This window comes from Micromys minutus, assembly GCF_963924665.1.
Source record: "Micromys minutus genome assembly, chromosome: 10".
Taxonomy (NCBI): domain Eukaryota; kingdom Metazoa; phylum Chordata; class Mammalia; order Rodentia; family Muridae; genus Micromys; species Micromys minutus.
In genome coordinates, this window is record NC_137979.1 from 64,475,675 (window position 1) to 64,488,127 (window position 12,453).

The window sequence follows — 12,453 nt, forward strand, 5'->3', positions numbered from 1 at the left end:
ATGGCGGAGCTGTGCCGCACGGACTCCACGCTGACCTCTCTGGACGAGGAGATGCTCTGGGATATGCTGGAGAGTCACCGATGCAAGATTGTGCAGAGCATCTGCCCCAGCCGGCTCACCCCCTACCTGCGCCAGGCCAAGGTTCTGGGCCAGCTGGACGAGGAGGAGGCCCTCCATAGCCCCCGATTTACCAACAGTGCCATGAGAGTTGGTGAGTCCGTAGCCATTAGCCTCTCCTGGAGTCACTGGGGTTACTGCTGGGCTCTTCCTGCCCAGCACCTCGTCTTGTGCTACGGCAGTGGGGGTAGGGGAAGCCTCAGCACCAAGGGTAGCTAGGCCTGTTATCCCAGTATTCCAAGTGACGGGATTGCTACAAGTTCAAGGCCAGTCTAGACTGCAGTGTGAGATCCTATCAAAGTGGGGGAGGGAATGTAGCTCTTTTGGTAAAAACCTTGCTAGCACATGCAAAGCAGTGTGCTAGATCCCCAGTGCCACACAAACCAGGAGGTGTACACCTGTAACCCAGGCATTATGGGGTGCACCATAACCCAGGCAATGTGGGATGTACCCATACCCTAGGCATTGGGTATACTCATAGCCCAGACATTATGGGGTGCACCTGTAACCCAGAACTTGGGAGATGGAAGGAAGAAGATCAGAAGTTTAAGGATGGCTTCAGCTCTGTATCAAGAAGTTCTAGGCAGCCTGGGGCATATGAGGCCCTGTCTCAAAACAACCCCTGCAACCAAAGCCTCAAGGGAACCAAGGTTTCCCACATTCAGGACACAGAGTTGGTCCCCTAACGAAGTCCCAGCAAATAGCTATAAAGAATGCTGTCTAAAACAAGCATGGTAGGAACGGGGTGCAGCCCAGTGGTCAGGCACACTCACAACAGACAGGCCGTGACTTTCATCCGAGCCCCAGGGGAAGGAACTCCCACAGGGATGTGTGCACTAGGCTCTGCAGCCTAGAAGTCTTGCATGTGGTATGAACAGGGTTATGACCCCACTGCAGGCCCTTTGAGGACATTTCTTCCAGCTCTAGGTGGCTCCTGGCAACGCTGGGCATGTGGTCCTGTCACTCCAACTCTGCCTCCGTGTTCACACGACCCTTTCCTGTGTTTTCCTCTTCTTGTAAGCACACCTGGAGTTGGAATGTGGCTCTTCCTTTCAGTTTTCAAATTTATTTGTTTTTGATCGAGATGATGCCTCATGCACACTTGCGGGTGTGGCTGAGGGGGAACGTGAGTTTCAATTCACTGATCTCTGCTTCCCAGGTGCCAGGGTGACAGGTGTGAGCCACTCCTCCTTGTCCATGTAGCCCTGGGGACTGAACCCAGGGCTCTGTTATGCTACTCAAGCATGCTACTGGCTGAGCTGCACCCTAGCCCCAGGACAGTCTGACCCGGAGATCTTTCACCTAATTACATCTACAAAGAAAAAAACTCACACAGGCACTGTCTGAGTTTGGTGTCTGTTGCTGTGATAAACACCATGACCAAGAGCAACTTGGGGGGAAGGGTTTACTTGGCTTACATGTCCGAACCACGGTTGATCACTGAGGGTAGCCAAGGCAGGCATGGAAGCAGAGGCCATGGATAATGCTACTCACTGGCTTGCTCCCCATGGGTTCCTCTTTCTTAGACAACCCAGACCCACCCGCCGAAGGTGGCTTCATCCACAGTGGTCTAGGCCTGTCCACATCCATCATTAATCAAGACAATGTCCCACAGGCTTGCAAGCAGGCCTGTGTGATGGGTACAGTTCCTCAAGTGACATTCCCTCTTCCCTGATGACTCTAGTGTCTTGAGTTGACAAAAAGTAACCAGCACTGGTAGGTTGGGTGAGCGCCATATCTTAGGGATGTCTTTGTAATTCCTTCTGGTCTGGAGGGCAGTATCTTCTCCCTCGGAAGTGACTGTGCTACTGAAGGTTAGTGGGTGAGGTGACAAATGCTGAATGAGGCCAGGTGACAGGTGGCTAGTGCGGATGTCACAGTGCATATGCACTGATCTAGAGTACAGAAGAGATCGATCTGTAAGAGGCTGGTGTTCTACACACACACACACACACACACGCACACACGCACATGCACACACACACCTGCATGCACACACATACACACACATACACACACACACACCTGCATGCACACACATGCACACACACGCACCTGCATGCACACACATACACAAGTACAACACAGATATCCACACATAGACACACATGTGTACGTGTACACATGTGCAACACACATAAACACACATCCACATGTGCAGCACACACACAGACATACACACATAAACATGTGCACATGTACACAATGAAACACACATGTGCACACACACATACATATAGACACACATTCATGCACACAAACATACATGCTCACACACATGAGAGCAAGACAGAGATGGAGAAACGGAGGCAGAGAGACGGAGACAGAGTCAGAGAGAGGGAGACAAGAGAGAGACAGGGAAAGAAGGAGATGGAGGAGACAGAAAGACAGAGAGGGGTGGGGGGACAGAGCGAGGGACAGAGAGAGAAGAAGGAGAACGCTCATGATTCTAAGATTATGCATCTGTGCATGTCCCCTTACACACAGCTCAGGACATTTTCTTGCCCCTTGGCTCTTCCTCAGGTTGGTGATGTGTGACTAAAGTTAGGGTCCAGAGACTGCACCTCCCTGCCAGGGACCCCCAGCTGTTCATACACTTTGGTGGCTCAAGCTGGATCTCTCTCTCTCTCTCTCTCTCTCTCTCTCTCTCTCTCTCTCTCTCTCTCTCAAGGGCACTTGCTGGATCTGCTGAAGGCCCGAGGGAAGAACGGAGCCATTGCCTTCCTGGAGAGCCTGAAGTTCCACAACCCAGATGTCTACACCCTGGTCACTGGGCTGCAGTCTGACATTGACCTCAGCACCTTCAGCGGTGAGAGGCAGATCAGAGCCCAACTAACGCAACACCTCCCTACCAGATCTGGTCTCTGGCCCTGCGACTGGCATCATCCCAACTCACTGCACTGCAGGGGTGCGGGGAGAAGCCACAGGACTTGAGTGTTTCAGGGCCCATCTTCAGGAGCCTGTACTATGAGGAGACTCTTAGGTGGGGGCACCATGCACTCTAGAAGCAAAGGGCTGACATTCATGCTGCTTAAGGGGAAGTCTAGTGTCTCTTCCTAGGGTCGGGGGCAGGGAAGCTAAGAAGAGTTCTGCAGGAAAGCACGGTCATGACAGAAAGCCTTAGCCTATGTGGTGAAATGTGTGCTCATGTTCAGGAGCTGACAGGGTCTGGCCTTTCCCAGGGAGCTGTTGAAAGATTTGGGTGTTAAAAGAGCAGATCTCTCGGGGGAACTCAAAGCAGCAGCTAATAAGCCATCTGTTCTGGGTCGGTGTGAAAGACGCATTCATGTGAGTTCTGTCAGGAGACTCACGTCTCCGCTGTGTGTTCCTTGGAGTTCCACGGAAATTGCTAACCTTGGATACAGTCAGCTCATGGGGGAGGGGGGCTGGAGGAGAATGGCAGGGTCTCACAAGGTGACGGAGAGAATGACCACCCATCTGCAGGTCTCATGGAGACGTCCAAGCTGACCGAGTGTCTAGCTGGGGCCATCAGCAGCCTGCAGGAGGAGCTGGCCCAGGAGAAGGCCCAGAAGGAGGTCCTGCTCCGGAGATGCCAGCAGCTGAAGGAGCGCCTGGGCTTGGCCGAGGCCCATGCAGAGGGTCTGCGGCAGCTGGAGGTGGACCACGGCCGCATGAAGCGTGAGGTCAGCACCCACTTCCACGAGGTCCTGAGACTGAAAGACGAGATGCTGAATCTGTCACTGCATTACAGCAATGCGCTTCGAGAGAAGGAGCTGGCTACCTCACGCTGCCACAGCCTGCAGGAGGAGGTACCATCCCTGAGGGCTCACTAGCCAGCTGTCGAGGGAGCCGGGCAGCCAGTCTCTACCAACCTGCAGACCTCCCGGGTTTGCCTTATGGTTGCTTCCTTCCAGGGATGCCAGACCAACGTGGGGGGAGGGGTCTCGGAGAGCCAGGTGTCTCTTGGGTCTCTGACCAAAAGAAGAAAAGAGGCTAGTCTGATCTGGCTGGGTAGTTTGGCGGTTCAGGACCCTGGATACACACAGACTCCTGGACTAGGAAGGTTAGCACAGGAAACTCTGCCTGAAGAATCCAGTTCCTGTGGCCCTTAGCATCCCTAGCCTTTAAGGGCTTGACTTGGCTGGTTTGGGCGTGGTGCTGTTTTTCTTTATGAGTCTACCTTCCCTCCATCAGATGAGGGCAGCGAAATCAGGGGCCCCGGTGGCCATCAGTCTGACTCTAGAGACGGGAGCTGGTACCAGGTCCCCTTGGTCTGCTCCCAGGGACCCATGCCACTAGTTTAAGCACTGAGCCTTGTCTGTAGTTAAGTAAAGCTAAGATGCTTTCCCTGAAGAGATGGCTCAGTGGCTGCAACAGTTACTTTTCTGTTGCAGTGAGAAAACATGGCCAAGAGAAACTAGAAGAAAGGGCTTGCCTGGGTGTGGATCCAGAGGATAAGAGTCTATCAGAGCAGGGAGTGAAGGCGGCAGACAGGCCGGTGGCCAGGGCAGGAAGCTGACAGATCAGAGCCTCAGCTCCAAACATGAAGCAAAGAGAGACCGGGAGTGGAGCAAGGCTCTGTACCCCCAAAGCCTGCCCCTATTGACCCACAACCACCAGGAAGCGCTGCACCTCCTAACCTTCCCAAATGGCACCACTTACTGGGGCCAAGTGTTCAAACACTGGAGCCAAAGGGGACACTTAGCATTCAAACCGTGATAGTGGCTAAGAGTACACACTTTTCCCAGAAGACCCAAATTCAGGCCCCAAACCCATATTAGGCTGCATATAATTCCAGCTCCAGGGGGAATCTAATGCTTCTGGCCTCTGTAGGCAAATACAGTCACACGTGCATGTCCACACAACAGATAGATATACACTCACATATATAATGCTTAGTAGAGAAACCTTTCCCATGATCCTCCTCCCGATTCCTCCCACGCAGCTCTACCTGGTAAAGCAGGAGCTCCAGCGGGCAAGCCTTGTATCTTCGTGCGAAAGAGAATCTCGAGAGAGGTCCCTGAAGATGGCCAGCGACCTGGAGCCCGAGGGAGAGGAACTGAATCGGCTCAAGGAGGAGAACGAGAAACTCCGCTCGATGACCTTCAGCCTGGTAGGACTTGGTCCCTGGATAGACTAGAAAGGCCTCAGGTGCCTATGGGCTGGGCGACTCTCACGGGGTAAGGAAATATGAATCTGTTCTGTCCATAAGACTTTCTGCATCCTGTTCACCACGACTCGGGAAAAGTAAGCTTCCTAGAACCTAGGAGCTGGGCACATTGAAGCCCTAGAATTCTGAGAACACTTTATTTCCTCTGTTTGATTCCTTTTTCTTTTTCTTTTTCTTTTTCTTTCTTTCTTTCTTTCTTTCTTTCTTTCTTTCTTTCTTTCTTTTTTTTTTTTTTGAGGGTGGTGGTGGTGGTGGTTTAAGACAGGGTTTCTCTGTGTAGCCCTGGCTGCCCTGGAACTTGCTCTATAGCAGGCTGACCTTGAACTCAGAGATCCACCTGCCTCTGCCACCACCACCCAGCTCCTTTTGAAGTCTTTTAATTAAAAAAAAGAAAATGGGGGTTGGAGAAATGACCCAGCGGTTAAGAACACTGACTTCTCTTCCATAGGTCCTGCGTTAAATTCCCTGCAACCACATGGTGGCTCACAGTCATCTGTAATGGGATCTGATGCCCTCTTCTGGGTGTCTGAAGATAGCAACAGTGCAATCATACATAAAATATATATTTTTTTAAAAATTAATAGGGGAAGGGTACTAGAGAGAAGGCTCAGCGATTAAGAGCACTTGCAGCTTTTACAGTTGACCAGGTTTCACTTTCCTGAACCCACATGGCAGTTTATAGCCATGCGTAATTCCAGTTCCGGGTGTTTTAGTGCCTCCTGCTGGCCTCTCCAGGTATTGCACCTACATGGTACACATACATGCATGTAGACAAACACACATACATAATCTTTTTGATAAGAAATTCCTTCAGGGGCTGGAAATATGACTCAGTGGTTAAGAGCACTGACTGCTCTTCCAGAGGTTCTGAATTCAATTCCCAGAAACAACGTGGTGGCTCACAACCGTCGGTAATGAGATTTGATGCCCTTCTCTGGTGTGTCTGAAAACAGCTACAGTGTACTCATAATAAATAAATCTTTTAAAAAAGACATGCATCACCACCGTATGCCATTCTTATTGAAAGAAAGGAAGGAAGGAAGGAAGGAAGGAAGGAAGGAAGGAAGGACGGAAGAAATTCCTTCAGTATGTCTTCCTTGGGGATGGGGTGTGGCTCACTGCAGCTTGAGCTGATCTATGTGTTTTTCTCATTTACCCTTCACCAGGTAGAGAAGGACATTCTGGAACAGAGCCTGGATGAGGCCCGGGAGAGCAAGCAGGAACTGGTGGACCGTATCCACTCACTGCGGGAGAGAGCCGTGGCCGCGGAGAGGCAGCAGAAGCAGGTGAAGCCATGGTGCCCTTCCTTTGAGTATGATCTTGGGCGGGCTCATTGGCAGGACAGACAGACAGATAAGTCACCCAGTCATCAACACAGTCTGACTAACTTCACTATGTTAACCCATAGCCCAGACCTCACAGACAAGCGAGCAATGGAGAACCCCCAGGAGTGTGTCAAACTTAGGGACCAGTAGAGCCCAGGATTTAGACAAGGGAAGACAGAGAGCAAAGAAGAGGAGAGAATGAGCCAGGGAGGAATTGCTTGTGTGTTCAGAGCCATTAAACAGCATACACTTCTGCACACATGCACAGTTGCTGGCTACGTCCAGCGTGTTTCTCTCCGTGTCTCTGTAGACTCTCCAAACTCATTCCTCACTAGCCCTCCGAGCCCCCTGCCTCCCTACCCCCCATTCCCACTCACCCCTTCCCATCTAAGCTCTCAGAGCCAATGAGCATCCAGGGTATGTCCCTGCTCTACAGTACTGGGAGGAGAAGGAACAGACTCTACTCCAGTTCCGGAAGACCCAGGTGGACTGTGAACTCTACAGGGAAAAGATGACCACGCTTCAGGGCCAGGTGGCCGAGCTGCAGAAGGAACGTGACCAGGTATCCTAAGCATTGGGGGACAGACCCGGAGTGGGGGCAGGCACAGGGCATGATTCCATCTTCTACACTGCCCCCTGCTGGTGTGTAGATAAGGCCCAGAGCTGCTGGCTCAGGGGACAGGATTCAAACTTCAGGGTTTCTTTCCTTGGTCCGTGAAAGGTTCCCCACTTCCCCTGAATGCACTGACACAGGCTGTCTGTTAGTCTCCCCGCCCTTGATCCTGACATAAGACATAGACTATCCATTGCAGGTACAGGTTTTATTAAAGCATAGTAGGTTTGCATATTCAGTGTAAGTCCTGTTTAGTGCACACTGGATGAGTTCATGGTAGGTGCCTGTGTCATGGGGGTGCCTTTTGCAGGTCAGATGCCTGGCTCTGTTCTTCCACCCCTAACCACCCTTAACTACTCGTGCCTGTCTTGTCTGCAGGCGTACACAGCAAGGGACAGGGCCCAGATGGAGATTTCGCAGCGTCTGGTGGAGAAGGACGCCCTTCGCAGGAGAGTGTTCGGGCTGACGGAGCAGGTCTGCGAGCTCCGTACTCAGCTGCGCAGGCTGCAGGCAGAGGCCCCAGGAGGAGTGAGTGCCCCACCCCAAGAGTGGGAGGCTGGATAGTGGGGCGCCCCACCCCAAGAGTGGGAGGCTGGATAGTGGGGCGTCCCACCCCAAGAGCGGGAGGCTGGATAGTGGGGCGCCCCACCCCAAGAGTGGGAGGCTGGATAGTGGGGCATCCCACCCCAAGAGTGGGAGGCTGGATAATGGGGCGCCCCACCCCAAGAGTGGGAGGCTGGATAGTGGGGGCACAGGTGATAGCAATGCACAGGAAATGTTAACTGAGTTGGAGAGAAAGGGGCAGAACTCACACAGTCCTCCACAGAGCTGTCTGGCTCTTGTCAACTGTGGAGCTGTGTAGCGCCGAGCTCACAGGGCAGGACCAGCTTGCTCCTCCTTCATTTCCTGTTGGTACGACTGTGTTATAGAAAGGGGAGCTTAGGGGGGAGCTGGAGCCAGGAAATCGGAGTGTGTTGTGACAGAAGAGGTGTCAATATGTCCCCTTGGTAAAGATGATTTCCCCAATGTCAGAAATCCAGGCGCTGAGTGACACAGACCCTGTGGTAAGAGACCTGTGACCTTGAGAACTGTGTCACAACCCCTGTTTGGTCCCTTGGGCAGCATGGGTCAGGTTCCCTGGGTGGGCAAGACTGCTTAAGTAGCCATGGTCCAGGAGGGAGGCACAGCCAGGGTCTCTTCTTTGTCCCACCCCTTCCTGTGTGCTCACGAGAGTGTGCAAGCACATGTACAAGTGTATGCACATGTGTGTGTGGCCACAGTCATGTTAAACAAGTAATCTGCTACTAAACCATATAAGTTGCCCAGTCTAACCTTGAACTTGTAATTCTGCCTCCTCGGTCTCTTTAAGGCTTAATGTACAAACTTGGACCACCAGGCTCAGCTTACGATGTACACATATGCACTAGCACAAATGCATACATACATAATACACACATACATGTACCAGCAAGATGGCTTAAGTAATAGTAACTGCTACCTGATGGCCTTAGCTTAACCCCATGATTCGTAGGGGGGTACAGGGAGGGGACCACCTCCTGCAAGTTGTCCTCTGACTTCCAGAGGCACAGCATGACATGTGTCTATGTGCACACATGCAGGCACATAAAGTAAATATAATCTTCACATGCTATTTGGTAGTATGTGTGTCTATATATGCATATATGTGTGAACATATACCTATTTTATGCATGTGTGTATATGTGTCCGTACACAGAAGGAAGACTGGGAAGGCAGACACCTAAATGCTAATCACACATATATGATTTATTTTTATGGTTATGTGTGTGGGCATTTGGATACACACAATGTGCAAGGAGACGGGGGTGGGGGGTAACAAAGACCTGGAGTTACAGGTGGTTGTGAGCTGCTGTGTGGATACTGGAGAGAGCAGTCTTGTTCCTAACCACTGAGCTGTCTCTCCATCTGTGACTGCTCGTTTGGGTTTGGGGTGTGCTCAGTGTCCTCTTCTGGTCTCTAATCTCTTCTGGACCCACCCTTACTTTCTTTGTAGCATGTAAATACACACACACACACACACACACACACACACGTACATATGCATACATCACACAGTTCATCATCTTTAAACCTAGCACACACACAAGGTATTCTCTAGATTCTCTAGAAAGACTGAAACGCACAATTCTCAAGCCAAGTGGATCTCTCCTCCTTGGCGGGTTAGCTAGCTACTGAGAGTACAGCAAACGCCAGCATTTCACCCAGAAGTTAAGACGGGAACCTGTCCAAGTGGGGGCGGGGCGTTCGGGGGAAAGTTCCTTGCACTAAGGAGACATCTGGCCTCTTTGGAAGCCCAAGCAGGAAGCCGGGGCCAGGGAACTCTGCCTCCGGGGGAAGCAGCGGCTTGTGAGGATGCATGCTGTGTGCCCACAGGATGACAGTGACTGCAGCCTCCTCAGCTCCACTGAGGTATGTGCTCCTGACCCCTGACCCCTGACCCTGACCCTGACCTAGGCTTCTACCCTCTGCTGCATTCAGCCCCACACATCATTGGGGCTAAGTCTCTGGGAACCTTATTCCCATAGAGAAGCATTGTGATACCACGGAGCATTTCAAACAGGAAATCCACTCCGTCGTGGTTCTGGGAGCTGGAATCCCAAAATTAAGGTGCCAAAGCAGCCACGCTCCCCCGTGACTTTGGAGGAGGACCTTTTCTCTCTCTCCAGCTTTGCTTTCCTAACAGTCCCTTGGCCTGCAATCGCGTCTCTCTGATCTCCACCTCTGTCATAGTGTGGACTTCTCCAGAGCCCCTTGTTCTCAACCTCCTTCACACTGGGACCTTTAATACAGTTCTGTTTTCATTGCTACTTTGTAACTGTAATTTTTTTTTACTGTTGTTAATTGTAATGTAAATTTGTAGACAGAGGTTTGCCAAAGGCATTGAGACCCACAGGTCAGAACCACTGGCTTAGAGGGTGTATCAGGCAGGTTCCCCGAGCGTGTCAATTAAATGGAAGAAGGCTGTTAGTGCTCACAGTCCAGAGGTTTCTCCCACAGGTGCTCAGACCATCACTTCAGGCCTGTGGTGAGACAGAACAACAGCTGGGAGAGCAGGGAGAGAGACAGAGAGACATGCAGAGACAGAGAGACAGACAGACAGAGGGGCAGAGTCAGAGAGACACAGAAAGAGAGAAACTGAATATAATGTGTGGGTACCTGGCGGGCCCATGCCAAGACGCCCTGAGAAATCACATGCAACAGATTTGGTATAAGGGGATTATTTGAGAGAAGGAAAGGGAGTGAGGATATAAAGAAGGGGTAGAGGGAGAAAGACGGGAGCACAGCCAGGAGGGCAGTGAAGCAGGGACAGAGGACAGGAAGAGAGAGGGGGAGAGGAGGGAGAGGGGGAGAGGAGGGAGAGGGAGACTGAGACGGGGGGGGGAGAGGGGGAGAGGGGGAGAGGAGGGAGAGGGGGAGAGGAGGGAGAGGGGGAGAGGAGGGAGAGGGGGAGAGGAGGGAGAGGGGGAGAGGAGGGAGAGGGGGAGAGGAGGGAGAGGGGGAGAGGAGGGAGAGGGGGAGAGGAGGGAGAGGGGGAGAGGAGGGAGAGGGGGAGAGGAGGGAGAGGGGGAGAGGAGGGAGAGGGGGAGAGGAGGGAGAGGGGGAGAGGAGGGAGAGGGGGAGAGGAGGGAGAGGGGGAGAGGAGGGAGAGGGGGAGAGGAGGGAGAGGGGGAGAGGAGGGAGAGGGGGAGAGGAGGGAGAGGGGGAGAGGAGGGAGAGGGAGACTGAGATGGGGGGGGTGGGGGGGGAGACAGAGAGAGAGAGAGGGAGGGAGGGGGAGGGGGAGACAGAGGGGGGGAGAGGGAGACAGAGAGAGAGAGAGGGAGGGAGGGGGAGGGGGAGACAGAGAGAGGGAGGGAGAGAGGGAGGGAGGGAGAGAGGGGGAGAGGAGGGAGAGGGAGACTGAGAGAGAGGGAGGGAGGGGGAGGGGGAGACAGAGACAGAGAGAGGGAGGGAGAGAGGGAGACAGAGAGAGAGAGGGAGGGAGAGAGGGGGAGACAGAGAGAGAGAGGGAGGGAGAGAGGGAGACAGAGTAAGAGGAGCAGGGGGGGAGGGAAGGAGGGAGAGGAGTGAGAGGGAAGAGAGAGGGAGAGTGAGAGGGACAGAGGGAGGAAGGGGGAGCAAGAAAGAGAGAGGGAGGGAGAAAAAGAGAGAAAGGGAGAGGGAGACAGAGAGAAGGAGAGGAAGAGGGATAGGGAAAAAGAGAGACAGAGACAGGAGAGAGAGGGAGAGAGAGGGAAGGGGGAAAGCATAGCTGGGGTGTTGAGCCGTCCTGGAGGCTGCAGGTGATGACTTAAGTAGTTGCTAAGCCCCTGGGAGGAGCCTAGGGGAACCACCTGTAAGCCAACAGAAACAGATGGGGAGACACAGAACCTGACTTAATATCTACTTCAGGGATACCCCAATGACCTAACTTCCTTCCATAGGCCTCCTCCTAAAGTTTCGATTACCCGATAGCACCACACCCACAACAGAAAGACACCAACAGATTTGCAGCCCACCCTGACACAATGTCACATCTTAGCTGGATTTCAACTGTGAAGCCCTTACTTTCAAACAGGGTCACATTCAGAAGTTGTGATTTCAGGAGACACTATTCTACCGAGCTCAAGGGTCCTTGGATTATGAGGCCCACAATGTCTGTCTTTGGCCTCTGGCAGAGAGGAGGGTGGTCTCTTCACAGTCACATGCAAGTCGCAGGCACTCAGGGTATGATGGCGGTGCCACGTTGTGGGCTGTCATGAAGCAGGTCACCATGGAGTCCCCTTGGCACCTGCTGAGGAGGGTTTCGTGCTCCCTTCCTAGATGATCCCTGGAAGTGTCCCCACACAATACCTGAGTGGGATCACCTCCCCGTCTAGCCTTTCCCCACACTCCAGGATGTGGCCATCTTGGCTCTGGCTTCCTCCCACCATGCTGCTCTCTCATTCGGCCACACTCTCCTCCACTGGGCTCCCCCGTCACTCCCTCCAGGAAGTCTGCCATAACTGTGTGCTTACTCACTGATCTGTGCTTGCCCCGGTGATCAGCCCGCCCCCCACCCCAGATGGCGCCTGTCCTGGGGTACCGACAAAGTTCAGGATCCACAAAGTTGCTGTAGGAATTCCCAGTGAGTGGACCTGGGTTGTCTCAGTGCCGAACTGACTCCATGGCTCCATCCTGACCCTTTTCCCCTCAACAGTCAGTAACTCCCTTTCCCAGCGTCTGTCTCATTGCTTTCTTTGTTGCTT

The 12,453-nt window shown here is 52.9% G+C and overlaps 1 protein-coding gene across 1 annotated transcript in view; it reads left to right on the forward strand.

Annotated features, from left to right (window-relative positions):
- Positions 1-12,453, forward strand: part of CARD14 (caspase recruitment domain family member 14) — a gene marked incomplete at its 5' end in the record, with an annotated part of 23,156 nt that continues 10,703 nt past the window's right edge. The window contains 8 exons of the mRNA XM_080923342.1: positions 1-211; positions 2,789-2,926; positions 3,562-3,887; positions 5,024-5,191; positions 6,415-6,534; positions 7,010-7,135; positions 7,565-7,714; positions 9,518-9,634. Coding sequence (XP_080779468.1) covers positions 1-211; positions 2,789-2,926; positions 3,562-3,887; positions 5,024-5,191; positions 6,415-6,534; positions 7,010-7,135; positions 7,565-7,714; positions 9,518-9,634 — 1,356 coding nt within the window. The remainder of the gene's footprint in view (positions 212-2,788; positions 2,927-3,561; positions 3,888-5,023; positions 5,192-6,414; positions 6,535-7,009; positions 7,136-7,564; positions 7,715-9,517; positions 9,635-12,453) is intronic.